Genomic DNA, 21,990 nt, shown 5'->3' on the forward strand with positions numbered 1-21,990 from the left:
TACAATAGACTTTCTATAAATACTTCCTGAATTAAATCTTGACGCTGAGCTTATAGTAAATATTATAGAATTTGATATATTAAAGTATTATTGATAATAATAATAATATTAATGATAATTGCTTTGTTTCGAACAAAGCTATTAATAATCATATTGTCTTAATCCATAAATATTTAAAGTCATATTTAAAGTCAATAAGCTCGAATCTACATATTAATAACACTGTTTTCGTAACTATAGAAAAAACACCTATAATAATATAAAGCTCTAGGAGTTTTAAGTGATCGGAGTAGGTTAATACGAATGCAAATTGTTAATATTAATATTATTAATGTGCAGTTCTAACTTATAATAAATAATATGGAATTTTGTTTTCTTTTCTTCTTATATGTTTACATTAAAAATCTCAGAAATCCGAAGAAAGTCTCAAATCTCAAAACTCATAAATCTTAAGTAGGACATGCATAAGTGTTATACCATAAGAAAGATGTAAGGTTCTGGGGGCTTGTTTTGGTTTCTTAAAATTATTCATTAATCCGTTAATAGTTATTAACTTGAATTTTGCTCTCATAAAAATGATGTTCCTGCTGTTAAAGTAGCGGGATATATTATGTCAATATGGTAACCTCTTGGGGCGGATGTTCTGTGTAGGTTTGAATCAATATCGTTTGTTTTGAAGAATTTGAAAATCATTTATGTTGATGAGTGATGACTTTAAAATTTATTTTTAGTACAGTAAATCCGCGTTGAAAGCTTAAAAATGCATTGAATTTCGTAGTCTCTGAACTCCTGTCTTCTCTTCTGCATAACTGCAACTAAAAGTGTAGACATTCAATCATAATTAGCAAAGAGTAGTAGGATTCTGTGACTCTATGTTGTAGGTTACAAAAACGGATTTTATATGTCCCACCAATCATATGTGGGTAGTCTCCTACTACCTGTACTTCGTTTTTCAAGAGTTGCACGCTTTTTGGAAGAATTAAAAGTGCTTTTATAAAGAACTATCTAGCACTTCAATATTTCGATGCTGAATTAAATATATCGCAATATTTTATAAACATGATCCTTTCATTGCTTTTTTTTCTGTTGTGTTCTCTATGAAAAAGTGCAACCCTAATAGTTAAAAATTTGTTAAAAAAGTTTCTACCTCTCCATAAACTACAGATACTTAAATTCTCTTCTGTCTCTCATGTCTGGTAGATTTTTACTCAATTTCAATAATTTTCTAAAGTGTTTGCAATTATTCTTTAGTGTTTTGCGATGGTTCGAAGCTATCAACGAAGGTGATCGTGACTTTCATGGTTTTTTTCTGTGCTCGAAATTTAAATTTTCAGGAAGGCATTGAGCCCAATGTCATAAAATTCGTTAAAAGATTTAGTCTCCACACTTTAATCAGACTATGAAAAAAATATAGGATGGATGATTTTTCATACTTTATTTTTTAAATCAATATAGAAACTTCTGGAGGGCTATTCCGGGTGGTACGCTCGGAATTGATTGATTTATAAAATTGATTATTTAAATATTTTAACTAATTTTGAAGCTTTTTTCTTTAATTGCCCTATTTAGAGTTATTGTTCTCTTCATTTTAATAAAAAAAACCACTTGTTACCTACAGTTTAATAACTTTCAGTATATTCCTTATGGGGCTAGTGTGATAGAATAGTGCATTAAAGTGCTGAACAGCTTCTCTTATTTTTGAATTATATTCAATTTTTAAATAATTAAATAAATGTTCCAAATTTGCAAGCTTTCTTCTGAAAATTACATTCTTATATTCAGGTTTGTTTAAAATAATTTCTTTATAAATTCTTTTTTTTTACGCTGAAAATACAAGTTTTCTTGGCCATGGCCAAACACTGCGTTGGTAAGATGTCTCTTACCATGTTAAGCATATCTTACCACCATAGAGGTGGGCGATCTGGTATTGTAATATTCTAAAGTTGTTGTTGCTATTGTTAACTTTGGATTTTATTGTAAAATTTGCTAATTGAGATTGCAACAAATTGTGGTAATAAAAAATCAGAACCATTTGTCGTCTTTTCGAACTCAAATCTGCAATCTTTGCAGATTTGACCGAGTAATTAAGTCGTTTCTTGTGTGGAGAAAAGTCAAGAATGAGCTCACGATGCAAGACTCTCACGCCACTTTTAATGGGTTTTTGTGGGTGTTAAATGGTTTTCGTTGTACTGCAGGTGACTCAAACTGAACAAATTGATTGTAGAGTGATTTGAATAAATAAAAGAAAGTTTATTGATTAAAGAAAGGAAAAGTAAGTTAGATAGCCAACTGTTATTTAGTTGAAGGCGAATTAATTTCTTGAAATACTGAAAAAGGTTAAAAAATTCATATTCTGTACTATATCTAGGAGCATCGCATACGGGTCTGTCTTAAATTATTTCAGACTATGTGTATTTTGAGTAAAGAAAGTCGAAGAAATTATTTTTCAAATTCGAATACTTTAGTAAGGTTGAAATACTGAAAATTCGAATACTGAAAAAGGTTAAAAAATTCATATTCTGTACTATATCTAGGAGCATCGCATACGGGTCTGTCTTAAATTATTTCAGACTATGTGTATTTTGAGTAAAGAAAGTCGAAGAAATTATTTTTCAAATTCGAATACTTTAGTAAGGTTGTCCAAATATAATTACTGAAAAAAAATAGCTGAAAGACTACAGCCGGGACTATAGAGAGTCATAAACTACTTTTTATATACTATATAGCCATCGCGAATAATATATATGCACTACGCTTGTTTTTATGAGGTACCTCGTACGAATACATATTACAAAATGTTTTCTCAAAATCAAATTCACACAACATATGTATTTTATCTACCATTCTTTTAAAACCCCATTACCCCATAAACCCCATTGAGTTTACATATTAGTGTTATATCGGTTTTATTGTGTGTCCAGCTCTTTGAGAGGTTATCATGTGTACAATATGTGAAAATATTGGTTTTACTACAAACATGTAATTAAGTCTATAAAGTTCAAGTTCTTATTTTTTATTTTATTTGTTTTTCTATAAAAGCAATTCCTATTAAAATTTTTTAATTTCGTGCATTAAAGTCTTTAACAACATAAATAATATTTGCAATTGGCAATAGCCAAATTTCAATAAATTAACAAGAAATTTTTGTTGTTATTTGTTCATTACTGTTCGAACCTTTCTAGTTTCTTTTCGTCATAAGACGCATCATATTCGAAAAAAAAAAATTAGCTACATAAATCATATTTATTTATTTAATTATGTAGAATTTTTGAGCTGACCATTCCACTGGATAGATTACTTTTGGCGATAAGCAGCACGATTTTGCAGATCATGTTACAGAACCATTTCTGAAAACAATATATTTTCTGAATAGTTGCTTTATTAACTTGTTGATTGTTACGACTATATAACATATAACACAGATCTGTCAACATCAAAAAACGATCATAACAAGTTCACCCATACAGGGAAAAAATAAATCGTTGCTTCTGGTTTTGTTCCGTGGGTCATTGATGGTAAAATGTTTGAAGAAGTATGGCTCGATCATATCAGCAGTCCATAAACAACACCAAACATTGCATTTGCAGCATACGTCTTGGCTCCTGATGTATCGAAATTGACTCTACTTTCCTTTCCAGAAATGAATTGAAATTACAGACACAGAAGTGAGCCTCAAAACTTCATGGAGTTATATTACATTTAATATTATTTGAAGATAGTCTAAGTTGACAGATTAATTAGCTGTTTAAGTGTTGCTGCTTGTATTCAAAAAGTACTTACTATAAGAAGATCATATATTAAATGTTACTTACTAACGAACGACGAGAATTTTTTCCTTATTAGTTTCTCATTATTTCTGAATATTCGTACTTACTTTCCTACATTTAGTGCCAGTGTTGCATATTACTGTGATGTGAATGGAAGGCATTTGAGAAACAAAACCATTTTTCTTAGAATTAGAGATATACGGTTTTATAAAGGATTATAAATAAATACAAATTTTATATAAGGAAAATTTCCACACAATTCGAGTTAATTTTCAAATCAGGGGTTAATTCTTACCGCAACTCCTTAAATGAATCTGGTTTTCCTCATAGTTCTTTAGAAACACTGTTCTTCCATTCAACCTTTATCACTAATTCAACGGAAAGCAATAAATAAAGTATAATTGAGAAACGAGAAAATTAAAATTTTCTTAAAAACGCATAACGAATTTATTTTCTACCTTTTTATCTCTTCCCTTTGCTGTTCGAGACGAGTAAAGAGGAGGAAAAAAAAACTTGTTTTTGTTTTTCTTTCACAATTTTCCTTATTTGAAGGAGTAAATCAACAGAAAACAAGTTTTGATTTTTCCTACTTGTTAAAGATACTCGCTTGGCGAGCCAAGACTGGCTTCCATTAAGAAGGGATCCATTAAGAAAAGCGTAAAGTTCATCTTCCTTCCCGTTTTAGTGTATAAAATTGATATAAAATTTTATTTAAATTTGTGAACCGAAACAGCTTGGGAAATCACAGTCAGAATGCATTTCAATCAAAATCTAACCGATTTCTTCTACAAAAAATATGAGGAGTATGTGCCATACTCTTATCGCACTCAATTATTCCATTCATTAGCGGATATTAATGACGGCGCGTTTCCACCCCATTTCCGCCGTCTCAATGCTGCTTTACAATGGTAAAGGACGATAAGCGAAAATTTATTATTCGTAGAGTTTTTTAAGATTTTTCTCATAGTGGCTAAGATCTTAGCTAAGATTTCCTTTCAATTTATTACTCTTATTATCTTCAACTTCATCGTAGTCGTCATCGTCATCGATCGTTTCTGCCTAACAATTACCGCCGCGAAATGCTTATCGTTAAAGGGTCAGAGGGTTCACGCAGACTCTTCGCTGTACAGTTAAGGATTTTATTCTTAACGAACAAAAAAAAAAAAAAAAAATAAACAAATGTTTTTGTTCCATTGTTGAGCTTTGTTTTCCCTGAAATTGTTTTCATACGTTCCTCTCCTGTCAGCAAGAAAATGCTATAAGCTTTTGTTTTGTTTAATTTTCACTACTTTTTTGACGTGAAAAGATCAGAATTTTATGCTGAACTGCACAGCATGATCAAAAGTTCAGTAATTAAAGGTATTTTTTTATGTATCCCAAACTTACTTGTAAAAGTTCTCTTTCCCCTTCCTCTTCTGTCAATATTTGTAACAGTTTTTCTTTCAAGCGACGAAATATTCGAAGACTATTTCGAAATATGTATAAGCCATTTCAGTTTTTCTGCTCGTTACTTTACTAGTTTAATAAGTATGCTTCATCTCTTTTCCTCTTCTATAGTTCTTCAACTTTCTCTTTCTATTTACCCTTCTATTGTCCGTCGTCGTTTTTATTGCCTTGTGTTGTTATGTTGGTTGATGTTTTTCGTCGACTTCATTGTTTCGCTGCCGTACGAAATATATGTGCGGCTCATGACCTATTATTATCCTGCAATGAACACATGATCCTCTGCAACTGTAACAATCTTATTCCAAACGAAATTGTGTACTTCATATCCAGTAAGATTTATGAAAACTATTCTGTTTTTCTATTTAAAAGTGGGAATTTTCGAATATGTTAGAATCAATTTCTGTATAATTTGAAAGTAGAAAAGTCTTCCGTAATTGTTCCCATGTCGGATAATTCTGTACTGATAGCCTTAAATATTGTATATATGATATACAATTATACGTGACTTTTGAATTATCATATCAATAATATATAGCGGATATGTCACTTCTTATAAGTGAAGTGTTATCTCTAAGTTATATATCAAGATAAGTGATACAGAGTTTAAATAAATTTAGTATAGCATAGGTATATTGAGTGGATCAGTGTTTGCCTTTTTCTATACATGCAAATTATAGAGTAATACGTCCCATCTGTGTAGAGCTTAAGTATTTATTTTCATAACAATAAGAGTGAAAACCATACATGCGAAGCCCATATATTAATTTCTATAATAATGAAAGTAAGCACCATAATATGAGACTATGAATCCCATATATTATATTTTTATAGTAATGAAAGTTAGAACTTCTGTATATAGATTGCAAAGATCAAAAATTTATTTGTATTACACAACATCTTCTGCGCATGAAGAATATTCCGTAATCTAAATCGATTGTAGATTAAGACCATTATTAACCTTTATACCTTGGTTTAAGTCTTCCGACCTCCTTCGATATTTTTTCTAACTATTCGAGTTAATAGATTACAGCAAGTCTTAGAGCTCCCAAGTTCTGATTATAATTATAGATATACTACCATATCTATAACCTTTAATCTATTTGATACTAATCTTGTTGATATATAAAAAATAATATATGGTAATTCAGTCATATCGTTAAGTGCATGATTACCAAAGACATTCGATCTGGTAACAGATTCAAGATGATTGATTCTGACATTGTCTTCAAAGATTAGATTATATCTCAGTGATACTACCAATTGCTCTATGGCCAAGGTGAGATAATGGTTAAAATTGACTTGTAAGAAGATGCTATAACATATACATGATCGGCTTAAAATAAAGAATAGTATGCAATATAGCATAGGAATATTTTTACAAGCTAGTGAATAAAAACTCACCAATGTTATATTACATCTCATTACTCATTTATAACTCATTATTCATTTATGAAAGTTCACTGCAATTCGCAGGGTTAAGTGCCACAATATTTCTACATGAAATTGTAAAATTTTCTACTAATAGATATATATAAAAATAAAATGTTGAAACTGAACTCGTTTGCGCCATGATTGTCAACGAAGACTAACAAATTAAAACATAATATATTCGAATCATATCGCATCTGGACTAAGATTTACTAAATTTTGACTCAAATAGGGACCATAATAGGATTAGTTCATAAAAACAAAATATATTTTAATATAATTTGAGTGGTTCTAAAATGCACTTGATCTACTTGTGTTGAAGAATTACAATTCGTATCAGCTTTGGTTCCGCTTTACATTAAATAGAAAAATTTATTTGTAGAATCTATATCAAGAAGTGATTTAATAGAAAACAGTTAATTATTAGGAAAGTTAGTTTTTCCGTCCATATGGAAACAGCATAGAGCAGATCTTGAGATTGCCTTACTGAGATACATTTATTGCTCAAGTGCACACCTGAAGCACTTGTCGATACACAAAACAAATGACTTATCACTCGGCTAATGGCATACATCTGACACAAATTACTTCCTTTGGATGAGAGCAATCCGCTGTGTCAATCTGGAAAGCTGAAGGTTCTTTCCTTTCCTTTCGGTTTGTTTTTTTGTTTTTTGCTGAATTAATTGCCAGTTTGCGGCGCTTGTCTTGATTAAGCGAAACGTTCCTCAAACAACAGCAACAAAAGTGAGAATTTTTAATTCATTTGTTCTGCACCGAGTCTGTCTTGTTTTGGATTATTTATTCGAATGATTTTCTTCTTGTGGGTAGCCAGTCAATTGTGAATGCAAATGCTGTGAGATTCTATTGTGGCACATTTCCCACACGTTTTGACGCTAATATTGGGCGCGAATCTGGAATTGTGTGGCTTTTTGGGCAGAAATTACAAAGTGAGATAGGCAAATTTTAGGAAATGTGTAATTTAATAAAATAGAATTCTGTCAGTAGAAATGTAGAATGTTAATATGTGACTTCCATAGCTTGTGCAGTTCAAGTTGGAAACTTATCTGAAGAAATCTCAAGCAGCGTCAAAACAAGTGCAACGAATTTAAATTGAAACCAAAGCGAAGTGCAGTACAATTGCAATTCCTCATTAATTTAATATAAAAAATGCTTGAGGAATGCATATAGGGTAGCACTGGCACATGGAATAAAATTGACTAATATTTAAGAACTCTCTGGCTTTATTAGGCTCATATGAATAACTTTTCTACAACGACTCTTCACTAGGTCAAGTTATTGAAAATCTTCAATAGTCTTCATCTTTGAATATGTTTATGTATTATTGTAAAAACGTACATGGTAAACAACTTTCAACCTAACCAAAAGTGACTTGTCCATCACAACCCAAAAATTGAGTATTTAATCGCATTAGTTTCAAAGTGCAAACAGTCTTAGTTGTGGAAGCTGTGGGTTCATAACTAAAATTATAACTTTAGAGTACTAATTTGGTATCGAACGAAGTCACAGAGAAGAACTTATTAAGAAAGCTTAAGGTTATATATTTATTTATGTATAGGAAGATTAAATGAGGTCTACTTTCAGCACTTCAAATTAGGATTATAAGCTAATAAGGTTCTGAGCTCCCAATAGAGCAGAGTAATGCGATTATAATAGATCAATATCTAGTTCTATATTTTCTATAGAAAATAGATATATATATATTTCAATTTCTATATTTCCATATTTCTATTTCTATATTTAAATTTCTTTGTTTGATCCTTTAATATCTTAAGGTTTCTCTCGAGGAATGTGATGGCAAACCGGGGAAAAATCGCTAATTGTGTTCAGTGGAAATATGTCTGCTGACCTGGTCCTGCAACCAGTCCTGCTTTTAGACTGAATTCTGATATCCTTTTTAAATTTCAGTCGTCGAAAAGTCTATCTCTTTCTGAACTTAAAGCGAAAAGAAAATTCATTTTACTGAAGTAGTAAGAAATCTATTGAATCCTTCTTATTAAAGCCCCATAAACAGCATTACTTAGCCTTACCTCACTTTATCATTAATGCCACTTATTCCTGATTTATGGATACTTGCACCTTTTCAGTCTATCCTTCGTTTCAATCTTTTTATCAGAATTTTACGAGTGTTCCATAAATGGATAAGATGGAAAATGCTATTGCAAATACAATGAATTTAAATGAAAAAATCAACACTCGTTTCATTTTCCTTATTTGTCAATAAATTTAGCAGGTAACCACAGTAACTCCGTCCATATCCTGTGCGCATAAAATTTTCTACTATTTTTCCTTATCACTTGCAGGTGCTGACTTTATGACATTGCCACGATGTCCTTCCCATTGCCGTTTCCATTCCTATTCCTCATTTTCTATTTGTGATAGCCAAACGTGGTTATCATTGAGTCCGTAACATTACACAATAATCGTAAAAATCTTGGTTAAAACAAATAAAAAATAAAAATAGTAAAAAGGACACAAACAAATAAAAAAAACCAAAAACAAACAATAACAAAACACTAAAGATGAGAAATCCGCTTAGAGATAAAATTTCAGCAAAACAGCTGCACTTTCTGGATGAAGCATAAATAACAAGTGAAGCATCCGAAGTGGAAGAAATGGGGTTCTCCTTCCTTTTATTGCCCACACTTTGTTTTCGTAATCCTCGAGCTCACGAAATGCTTACTCAATGCTTGTTTACATAAACTCAAGGATGTGTCAACACGTTGGCATATAGAAATGTGGAATGTCTTAAGTGCCTTAACTCAACGCTGAGGAATTTTTCTAATCCAGAAATTTAAATGTTGCTTCAAAAAACTCATCTTTCTAGAGAGGAAGAATAAACTACGAACTCGTATTGTTGTTACGCCTGGAATGAGTTGTGTCAAGGCACTTCGAGTTTTAAATTTACTAAACCAACCGTGAAGGTGTTGGAGGTGTGAGTAACATTTCCACACTTACCCATCACTCCGGGGATGTGTAAGTGCTGTTTTATTTATAAATTAGAAGAAAACTCGGTTTCTATTTTTAGAAACTAGTCCTTTTATGAAGTATTTCTGTATTAAAATATTTTCATACTTATGAGTAACTTGAACATATGAACATTCATTCAACATGGCTTATGACGAGATTTCTTCCACCTTGACTCCTAGTATGTGTAGAATATATCATATATGTAGATGCTTCACAACTTGTTCACATTTTTTTTACCAAAAAAGATGACACACCTGTGACTTGTAAAGTAACCAAACGTATTTAGAAGTCTTCCAATGAAAAACTCAACAAATTTGTTGATCCACTTTATATCCACTCAATAGATGATAACTGTTCAATCATCATTGTGTATATTCTCACAGTTTTTATGAATTTCCGTTTTTGATCCTTTATACTCCGCGCTAAATAGGAACATTGCCATTGCCTAGGGGAACATATGCGAAAACAGAACTATTATAATTCTTAGATTTGTTAAGAAAGTAAATATTTTCAGTAAAGTGGGCAAAGAACTATCATGACCTCGTAATAGTTGCTGAGGTAATGGGTCAATGAGACCCCAATGAGAACTGGAGTACTTTATAGTTTATAGGGCTAACATGCAACTATTAATAGAGCTACAGCTGCATCAACTGTGTCATTAGTTGGTATCGTGTATCGTTAACAATTCAAAAAGCAAATACAACCTATCTACCAGCCTACATTCAAACCGTACTTAATATTTGGTAATCACAGATCTTTGATTATGACTTCCTCTCAACTTTTTATTGAATATCATTTCTCATAGGTGCATGATCTACTTTATTTATTTCTAGTAGAGTATAATCTAGCTGAGACATCTGTTTTAATTAGATATTTTATTTTTTTTAAATTATTTTCAGACGTCAACATGCTTTCATGGCTAGTTCAACCAAAAAGGGCAGTGGCGGCGGTAGTGGCAATGGCAGTGTAACTCACAGTCCTGAAAGATTGCGAGGTGTGACACATGATCTCTTCGAGCTGCTTGAACGTGTGCAGTGCTCACGATTAGATGATCAAAGATGCGTACTGCCAGCTTATTTTTCACAGGTGAGCCCAGTTAAACTCTAAAATCTACAAAATATAGTTCTGACGTAGAGAATTGTTAATGCTTAGTGTGCTCGTATGTAGCACTTTTTATTATGATATAAATCTACGTTTAGATTATTATACCTAACTTGACAAATATACAGCTATATCTGCCATTTTTCATACAAAATTCATACAAAATCTATTTAGAAATATACTAAAGAGTTTCGGTACATATGTATAACAGTAAAACATAGAAAAGGTGCCTGAAAAGTTAGAAAATTTCACATTAGTCATAATTGAAACTTAATATTTTAAGAAGGGTTTTAAATGATTCAGTACAATATGTATTTCAGTTATACATAAAAATAATGTAGTGAAAGGCTTTCACTATTTGTTGATTCTTCACGCAAAGTATTGTCACTAATAAATATATATATATACAATCGACAATCGATGTTTGTTTTTCTGTTGGAAACTTTTTTTTACTCAAGTTGATAAGCTTCTGCTCTCAAAAAGTTGTTTTTAAAATATACAATCAATGTAAACCTGTCTCTGATCGAGACTTCTACATTTGTCTTTTAGTGTTACGAAAACGTCTATAGAAAGCATCAACATGAGAGACAAAAGAATTTTTAAAACAATAGATTATAAGAGTCTTCTCCAAACCCTTTCTTGTGTTCCAATCAGAAAATTGTACTCTTCCAATCTAATATCTTCTTATTCTAAGAATCTCGCCCTTATGCTTCGGGATAAAGGGGAATTTGATTCCTTTATAAAAACGCTTTGGAGTGACAGAATGAACTTTTTTTAAAGAGAAGTCTCCTCGACGACTTTTCAGATTACCTATCTTAAATTCAAAATATTTTTTTTTTGATTCACTTTTGTTTGTATAATTTGGGTAAAATTATCAATTGAAAAAAATTAATAATTTACTCATTAATTTGTCATTTAAGATTGACATTAATTGATGCGACCATTTCTTATTTGTCCATTATTATCTTAAAGACATCAATTAGCGGCTTTTTCTTAAGTCGAGTGAATATATTGTTTATGGTTGAGTTGTCAGTTCAAATATTAATGGATTAGAATACTTTGGAAGTAATCGGTTTTGCGAACCTCTACTCTACGAACCTTGAGGTCATAACTCATGCTAGTTTTTCCATTTTAAATCTTTCATTTTTGTTTTTCTTCACACCTATTTGCCTTTTAAAATTCTATCATAACCCTTTACCTTCTACAGATTTGTGGTAGGAACTTTTCTGTTAATCTATTAATCTCTCTTTAATCCGTACGTCCATTATGTTTGTTTTATAACTGACGTCTATCTGCACTATAAATTTAAGAATTTGTTATTTGCAATAATAATAACAACCACAAAATTATGACATTAATTATTATATTTTAAATTAATTGGTATTAATCTATTAATTAATATTAATTAAATAAGCGTCTATGCAAGCGCCTTATTCTTTATATATGATTTTCGTTTGTTACAACTTTCAAACTGTTAATTATGTTGTATACCTTTTGAAAGTCACTGCAAGCGAATATTTATTTCCATGTCTAATTTGTAAAAAGCATTGGTTTGTGTACATACTAAGCGTTACCACAAAATGTTAGTTGTGGTCTTAACCTGAAGATATGCAACAGTTTTTTCTTCTTTAGTGGTGCTTTGAGTTTGTTGTTTATTTCATTCCTCCCTCTTTCCGTTTTGTTTTATTATGGAGTTATTTATGGAAAAACCTTTGCACCCTTATCTGATAAATGTAACTGCATGCATTTATAAGTATCGATACTTTCAGTTAGGGTACTATCGCTAGTAGTCGCTAGTAGTAGTACATTTAGTTGCTATCGGGACGCTCTACATGCCACAGATAGTGGCTATGGGTCCCATCATGATCTTAATCGTTTTAATCGTTAGTCGTCGTCGTCCGTCCGTAATAATGTTTACTTCATCGATTTAATTTCATCGATATTGCAATTTTTGACAATTCTGATGTATTTTATTAACTTCTGAATTGTTATATTGGTGTTAATATTATTTTTTTATAGATATTGATGATATTATTTCCAGCACTAGATTATAATACGATTAGAGTAACGCATATGTAACGAATAAGACATTTTATCAAAACACAATTTATAGAGGAATCAAATATTTAAGAGCAACTATTGTGTGATTTACACTTGGTTTGGTTAGTTGATTTAAAGATTTAAATCTATTCGCAGAGAATATTTATGTTAGAAATTAATACCATATAACAGCTGTCATGTGTAACTTTAGTTAAATAGTATTATTTGATCAAAATCAACACTTAACACTTAAAAAACATTTTCTAATATTTTTTTGGTTAAATTACAACAAATTTAAGTTATAAAAATATAAAATTTTACAAAATATTTATATTTAACCCACTATTTGATATCTCCATATTTCGTGAAATAACACCTAAAAGTATGCACTAAATATTTTTACATTTCCTGCACCAAAAGACTTGTTTGAGGAGACGAATTGTCTGTGAGAAGTTGATTTTAGTTTCATAATTGAAAGTGTTATTGTACGGTAGACTCCCTTATAGAGTGAGTAATATGTTGAGCGTTGTATAAAATCGCGCGGAAAGTGTAAGAATTTAGGGTCTAGCGTGAAATGTCAAAATGACTAAATGACTTAACGAAATCGTATTAAAGCGCAGAGATTAATTTACGGATCCACTCATATGAACTATATAAAAATTTGGTATATATAGATTTTTTAAGAATTATTTTTAATTTTAAAAAAAATTTTTAAAATTAAAATTATTATTTAAATTTCAAACACTTTAGGAATTCATTAATCCAATAATGTTATATCAGTATAGATAGATTATAATTAAGTATTAAGCGAACCACTTAAACCATTCCCTTTAATATTTGATATAACTTTTATTTATCAACAGCTTAAGTTAATGAAAGTGTATAAAAAAGAAAGTGGATTTTGGTTTAAGTAATTGTGTCAATAAATGAGTAACTAACAGTTATTTATGACTCCGAGATTGACGATCATGGTTTTATCGACTAAACTTGTGGAACTCATCTAGACTTCATAGATTTGATCGATATTGCGACAATTTTAATTTTTTTTTACAGTAGGTGGAAGCATCGAAAGCCACCGTGTGAGACTTGAACCGACTAAACCACCACTGTGAAAACTTCATTCCAGTAATCAGGGGAGAGAGGAGAAAAAAATAGACTTAGTACCTAGCAAGCTAGATTTATCTAAGCCAGAAAGCAAGGGCGTACATTAGGAATAGTGTTAGAGCAGATGAGCGGGGGCGACGTTAGCGGTAAACTTTGCGACTAGGGTCACGAAAGCCGTGGTTGTATAGGGGAATGAAGTGGAGGTTACGGTCCCATTTATCGAGGTAGTGGGACAGGTATTGGGGAGGTTTAAACCGCAAGGCTAGAACAAGATCTTCAGGAAGGGTTATAGAAATGGAGACGTCAGGGGGGAGATCATGGAGCCGGGTGAGGTACCTACGAGCGAGTGTCAAAAGGTACTCGTCAATTTTGCTGGATTGGCGATCGACTGGGATCTTGTTAGGGATCTTTATGAATTTATGTGATCCAGCCTGCAAATATATAACTTGGTTGGCTGTTGCTGGTTGTGTCTATATAAAACAACCGCCTTATATGAGTTTATATTGTACTATTATATGTTTTATATCTCCTCACTGACTTTGATGTAAAAGAATCTGTATAATATCAACTGAATAATATCTCTATCAGAGCTATATGTGTGGAGGGAATTACAAAGTCAAAGTTAGTTCTTTTTCTTTTTTAATATTTTTTAAAATTTTTTTTTTAATTTATATAATTTTTCATAATTTTTTATTTATTATTTTTCTTTTTACACATTCGTTTTTTATTTTATTTATTTTTTAATTCTTTGCTTTACTATTGTTTAGCGACAACGACAAAAGAAGTAGGCAGTTCGCTATGTGGCTATGGCTGTGACTATGGCGGTTGGGAATGTTTAATGAAGTGTGCGCAGTCGACACTTGCACTTGCTTGTTGGTCGCCCCACCTGCTCCCCTGCTCCCCTGTTCGTCTGGCTTCACTGACAATTTTTCGAGTGCAATTGACAGTTTAGCCGGCAGCCAATATTAAACATTTCTCATTAATTTTGCTCTTTAAAGTAGTGGATTGGCGATGGTTGTTGGCCGTTAAGTGAGGGACGGTAGACGAGGGGCGAGGGGCGATGGGCGATTGTCGATGACTAACGGCTGACATGTGGGCTACCACGTCAAGTGCCGCAAAAATAAGTTACCATTTGGCTGTGAATCCCTTCGCTTACAATAAGAGTAATGAGAAATAAATTGGTTTTCGATTTGCATAACAAAGGCGAATACAAGACAGAGGAGTCCTAAAAAATTCACATCAGTTTTTGGTAATTACTTCAGTGCCTGCCGGTATCAAAGTCAAAAGGATTCGATTGATGGCCAGCATAGATCTTTTTTCCAGTATTTTCATTTCTTTTAAATATTATTTTATATTTTAAATTTTCTGATTTCGATTGTGAAGTACAATTCAGAAATAGACTTTTAAGGAAAGTTATAATTTTTCTTCCTGAATTTGGGTGTAAAATTCACATAACGCAATGTTAAAGCCGTTGGTTGGATTTAGATAAACCTAAAAAAAAATGGTACCGAGAAAAAATAATGCTTCTATATACGATGTAACGTTTAAACTCCATTATAGTCGTTATCTTGAGATAATATTAAATTAGTTATCTATTTGTAAGCTCAGGGCAGCTTATATACAGATATTCTAACAGGACTCAATTTTTTTTTCCACTAATACAAATCTTTTACGGACCTTCTTCTGTGATACATTTGCCAATATATGATACAATTGACTTAAATTCAACTTAGCTATATCAATATATAAATATTTTTGTTGTTTTTTAGATAAAAAACGTAATTTAGATAAGTCCTCAGATAATAATATGAGATAAAGTAGATAATGTATTTACTTTATAAAGGCTTCATTATTATTATATGTATATTTAGTTCTTCAGATAGCTGTGAAATATCTCTATTTGTAAATAGAAAGGAATTTCAGATAATTTCTCAAATAATAATATGAGATAATAGATAATATATTAACGTTATAAATATTTTATTATTATGATATGTATTATGATATGTTTGTTGTTCAGACAGTTATAAAATCTCTCTATTTGTTGGGTAATTTTGATTTAAATTAGATAATATAAATAAAATCAATTTCAAAGGATTGAGTTCGGACTTAAACGGTAAAAAAGCAACTGTTAGACTTGAAGAGTTAGCGCTAAAATTTTTAATAGAAGAACATAACTCAAGAACATAATGCAACTGTTCGACTGTGTTCAGTAAAGTACTTTAAAAGTACTTATTATGGCTGGTATGGCATTAAAGATGGTATTAAAGGTTATTGAGAATAATAGACTTTTTGAAGCAGGAATGGGGAAATACATGTATATACTTATCTAACTCCTGACAAGTTTACTAATGTTTATAATGTGCTTAAATTGATTTTTTTACTGGACATGCCTCTGTTAACTACAAACTTTTTACAGTGGAAGTAAAAGCTACAGAGACCATAATTTTTGAAGAATAATAATGCGAAAAGTTTATTTCAATTTCAGTATCTAAAAAAAATTTAGTGTTTAAATTAATTAGTGGTTTTTTGCTCCATTATTGAAAGGCTATAGGTAACAGTATTATGATCAGTTAAGAAACTATTAATTAGTTTGAGAATGGTACTTAGAATTGCACATATTAAAGAATTCTTTGAAATATCTAACAAACTTATCTATTCGTAGACAAGTTTTTTAATTTAAATAAATGTGATCTTAAATTAATCACACGTACTTGACTTGGTAGTACCTAACACCTCTTCTCTTTGTAAAAAGTAGATCGAAATTGTCGGCTTTTTTCTCTGCTCATATGTCATACCCGTAGTTGCCAAAAAAGGGTTGTAGAACCATGATTTGATTTCAAGCAAACCAAAAGTGCTTTCGAAACTTAAACTGAAAAATATTATTCTGTACGGTCATCTTACTACAGTACAGTTTATATTCTATAGCACAATATGTGTAGAATCCACGATACTCAACTCTTTATCTTTCTACCGCAGATCTCCTTATTCTTTATTGGGTTTTCAGTTATTTCTTTTAGTATTTTAGTATTGCGGGTAAATTTTTATAAGTGCTGGAAAGTTTGACGTATATTCAAAGGAAATCTGTGATTGTTCCACTACTCACAATTGCTGACTTCTACACCCCCACACTCAAAAAAATTGTGAAGATTAGGCAAAGGCACGTTTGGACTACATTCGCAAAATTCTTCATCAAAAAGTCAAAAAGTAGATTTTCTTTCAAAATAATTTTTGCTACAAAAAAGTCAAAACAATTTTTTTCCCATAAATATAAAATTTTGTTTATGTTAATTTATAACAAAAATATGTTCCTATCAGTTCTAAATAACAACAAAGAAAAAAATCACATATTATTTTACTAAACTTACAAAGGTTTTGATTCGCAATTATTTTAGGAATGAATTAATTCATCTGGTGACTGAATTAAATGGAATTTATTTTATCAAAATAATAGGAAGTGTTTTTTCTTCAAAGTGTCACGTACGGCGATATAATGGCAACGAAAACAATCAAAAACATTAATAATCGCTCACAGCATACAACATAAACACACCATGCAAGTCTATGTTATATATAAAGTCCTATTCAAAGTATTCTAGAATACCGGCACGTATACATATTTTTGGTTGTTACGATTTTTTATCTCCGGCCAATCCTTTTCAATAAGTTTCTAGCTGTGCAACACTATTCTTAGTTGAAGACCCATCTATATGCAGTAGTCTGTTCGATTTATTGTAATTTGTATAATTAAAACATAAATCTCACAATCAACTCTTTAAACCACAAGTCACAATGTGTTCGAAAGCTTTTAAAAAATGTTTTGCATATATAATTATCACTCTTACAGGAATGTAGACCCTTATTCCATGTTGTATCCCACCCACTTTTCGATATGATGAGAGACCCAAATAAAGGATATAGCCTTATTTCCTGATAATCGCAAAGTGGGTACAAAGCGAATGGTTGGATGTATCGCACTATACTTTTAATGAATATTTATCAATGCCCTTTAATTCCATAGTTAAAGATTGTGCCTAACAAAAGCAGGTTCAAGAAAGAAATCAGTTATTTATCTCAGTTTTGTTAAAAATTGAAAAAGTTGTGTTAGAAATTTTAGGCAAACCTTTTCCAAGTTCGTCAGTTGCTTCGTTATCATTGAAGTGCTTCAACCTATAACCAAACTAGATTTGCTTTATAAATATGATTTAATTTATATGGAGCAATTTGAGACCAACTAGATTAGCTTAAAGTGCGAGGGATTCTATAGCTATCTCACCAACTTAATATATAATAATGCCTGTGTATTTATAACTTGCAAAAAGACTATCTATCTGCCAATATGCAATGGCGTAGAAAGTCAAATTATACGTTGAGATTGTAAAAACCGAGAATAAGATTGATTGGTAGAAGATATTTTTACCAAAACTCAAAATAGAAGTTTTTATTATGATATACGAGTATATAGAATAATACAGAACTACAGAACAGTACAATTATTGATTAAGGTTTACTTATAATTGCGCTCAATTATCTGCATAGGTATGTTGATCTAATAAGAGCTCCATCTAATGTCTACTGTAGCCGTGGATTATGTGAGGGCGTAGAAAAACCTAGTCTACCACTTTGTCACTTTCATGTACTCGTGATTCTTTTTTTCTGGGAATTTTTTTTCTAAAATATCAATTAAATTACTTCAATGTGGGCATTAAACACATTGTCTGCTTATTAACACAACAATTTCTTACCTTGAATAAAAATAGGGAAACTAATTAACTAAAATTTATGGAAACTAGCGGAAAATAGCGCTCTATAAAGCAGACGCGGTTATCACTGGTGTATACTCCTATTGTCTTCATCTATTGTAGTTCTCTAAGGATCACTTATACGTTCTATTTTTTTTCATAATGGGTTTGAAAGTTTTTAAGAAGTATTTAACAAACACATGTGATTCCAATTATTGCTTTAATAGCCTACCTCTATTCCATGCAGTATACAGCCCATTCTCTCTGTGACTTAAGACTCTTATTCGTTTAATATTTTATTTAAAATATTTGTGAACAGGAAAAGATTGCTTAACGCAAACGTGTTTCTACTGGACCACACAAAGTTGGTAACTACAACTTTAAGTGACCAAAATCGTAACGTACCGAAACTAGTTTAACTTTTCAGGCTCCCAAGTGATGTGTTAAAATATAGGACACCACTTAGTATGTTGTATTACAGATTCACGTCGTCATTGATGCCTGTGTTTCCTTGTGCTACTTTTAAACTATAATTCAGTTAAAGCGTGTACTGTTCCTCATATAACCAATTTGAAGCTATCCTTATATTCAATTATTTTTATTAATAATGGATCGGAACGATGACCTAATTACTTACAAGGCAATTCTCTTGATAATGCTTTGCGTTTCCTGCCAACTTGAGTACGTCATTGATTGCAAATAACGTTGAATAAAGTAACAAATTTGTTGCAAATAATTTAAAATATATTTATTTTGAAATATAGTTCAAGTTGTCATTCAACTGAATCTGCCACGAACATGCCACGAACCAGCCACGCTACCGACAGACATACACTCATCCATGACGGTCTTGCGTGCCTACATGACACCATTGTCCGATTGATATAAATAAAATACTTGAATTTAAATTAAATTGACTGTATTTAACATTTTTCATTTATTTCCTTATGCAATAAAAACGTTTTTCATTACTTAACATTAAAAAATGGTATTCGTCGATACTGATTTATAATTTATAATTTATATCATCAAAAACTGAATAAGAACATTGTTTTTTTACTTTTTTGAATTACACAGAAATGAATGGCACTGCACAAAAGTCCATTGAGTATTTTCACTTTTTGTGTTAATGTGTAGTTTCACTTTTTGTGTAATTGAACTGAAGGCGATTGGCAACGCGACGAGTATTATAGCCGTTGTCTTCGCATTCGCTGCTGAAACGAAAGCGAACATAACAAGTTCCAACAGAGTTGCCAAATAGTATGTGAAAGTTTTTGTGTTATGTTGTGTATTGTGTTGATATGGAGAGAAATTTTTTATTCACAAGAATTTTAGTAGAAATAATACTGAACTCATTATAATGACTTTATTTGCGAGTTAAAATTGATTTACTAATGAATGTGGTAATGTAGTAATCACGGTTTCGCTATGCAACAAATAGTACATTCACACTGCCTTATTTAGACACTTGCTTATTTATATTAATGAGTGAACGTTCACATTATAATGAGCTCATCTACGATAGAACTTTTATATGTAATAAATAAACTTTATTTCATAATACATCACACAAACAAATTAAATATATGTTTTTGTTTGTTTACATTTTACATATAAAAAATATGACACATATTTAAAATTTTTGTAATTTTGGTAATTTATAAAATGTCTATGGTATGTCTGTTGTTTTATTAGAGTTAAGTTTGTGTGTCGTGTCATTTACAATATCAATATAATTTATTTCAAATGAAATGGAGTATTGGGCGATGTTCTCATGCAATATAAATGTTAAACGAATAGAAAACTTCCACTTAGCAAAATTTTATTATGTTGCTTATATATTGAACATAGAAATGTTCAATATTCATTCAAAATATGGTTATGGTTACGAGTTTAATCTAGTTATAAACTCAATGTTTAATTATCGGGATTTAAACTCGATGAATAACATAATTGTATATTTTGTTTCTATATATGGCAAGATGTTATCCTGCGCTGATAACATATATTCAAATAAAGTATATTTAGTTTTAATTGTTTTTGATAACGTTTTGCTAGTGCTTAAAAAAAGATATAAAATAACATGTATAAGAAACAATAATGTTGAGTGGGGAGTAAAAAAATGTTAAAGACTTCGTTGAGATTTTTTAGTATGTGTCTGAAGAAAAACATGTATATTTAATTTGATTAGTTTGATTAAATAAATTCTAATTCAAATATTAGGTCTGTTTCACGAGCTACTTGTAGTAACTTTGAGTAACACTGTGTATACACAAATGCGTTCCACCAGAAAATTTTCAAGTAAATGAGAGCATCTGAGGGAGCGTAACATTTCTGCCGAAATTTAAAAATGCTACAGAGACTTTACTCGTACATTTTATTTCAAGTAAAATTTGTGTGGTGTGTGAATCAGCTGTTTTGTTTAAATTTAAATTTTTGTAATGTTTATTTGCGCGACACTAATGTTCTCACTAGACTTACAAAGCTGTTCCATTAAAATCTGTGTAAAGACCGTAATTTGATATTTTATTTGTGCTATGCTCTCAGTTTATACTTTACTTGTGTTTTACTTCAGTTTTACTACGAGTGGCTCGTGGAACAGACCTTTTTTGTCGCAAATACGCAGTTATATTCAGCAACAAAGTTTAATTATGTTTTAAATTGTGCATAATTTCGTGTGATGGCAACTCTACGCCCTACACTATAAGCAAGAATTCATTTGGTTTGTTGTGTTCAACGTTCAGTGCTTTGCTACAAGTTATATCGAATGTTTGTGTGGCGGGTTATCTGCACTTTATTCAAATCCGTTAAGAAGAGAAGAGAGTGAAGCGCAAGGATAATTTTTCGTATTAAATTTGATGAGAGAAGTTTGAACCCTTTTAACGTTTAGCGTATAACGTTAACGTTTGTACGTTATGAAGTGCAGTGCTTCAGCAAGAAAATGATCTAAAATAAATTTAAAATTTATGCTGAGTTTAAGTGCAGCGCAAATATGCAAACCGGAAAATTAATTGTTAAAAAATACTATGAGAAAGTTGAATGAATTTGAAAGAAAAATTAATAAATAAAAGTAAGAGCGACATATGATTCGCGCGGTGATATCTGCAGTGCGCGCTTTTTTGAATCGAAAAAGAAAAACAAATACGAAAATTTGATGTTGCCTTTTTGAAAGAAATTTATTCGTTTTGGTGTTTATATGCAAAATTACTTTATGTGAGACGAGGCGGTTAAAATGATTTAAACCCGTTCCTCCCATCCCCAAAACAAGAACAAGAATAAAAATTAAAAATAATTAAAAATACATAAATAAATAAATAAATAAATAAATAAATAAATAAACCAATTCATAACACAGTGCAGTGCAGCCAGGCACA

The 21,990-nt window shown here is 30.9% G+C and overlaps 1 protein-coding gene across 5 annotated transcripts in view; it reads left to right on the plus strand.

The window, feature by feature from the left end:
* LOC119662596 (rap1 GTPase-activating protein 1) overlaps positions 1-21,990 on the plus strand; it is a 112,959-nt gene that overhangs the window by 40,970 nt on the left and 49,999 nt on the right. For all 5 annotated transcript variants that reach the window (XM_038072244.1, XM_038072245.1, XM_038072246.1 and 2 more), the window contains one exon: positions 10,529-10,715. In XM_038072244.1, the coding sequence (XP_037928172.1) occupies positions 10,529-10,715 (187 nt within the window). The remainder of the gene's footprint in view (positions 1-10,528; positions 10,716-21,990) is intronic.

The sequence above is a fragment of the Teleopsis dalmanni genome, chromosome X (assembly GCF_002237135.1).
Source record: "Teleopsis dalmanni isolate 2A chromosome X, ASM223713v2, whole genome shotgun sequence".
NCBI classification, from domain to species: Eukaryota; Metazoa; Arthropoda; class Insecta; order Diptera; family Diopsidae; genus Teleopsis; species Teleopsis dalmanni.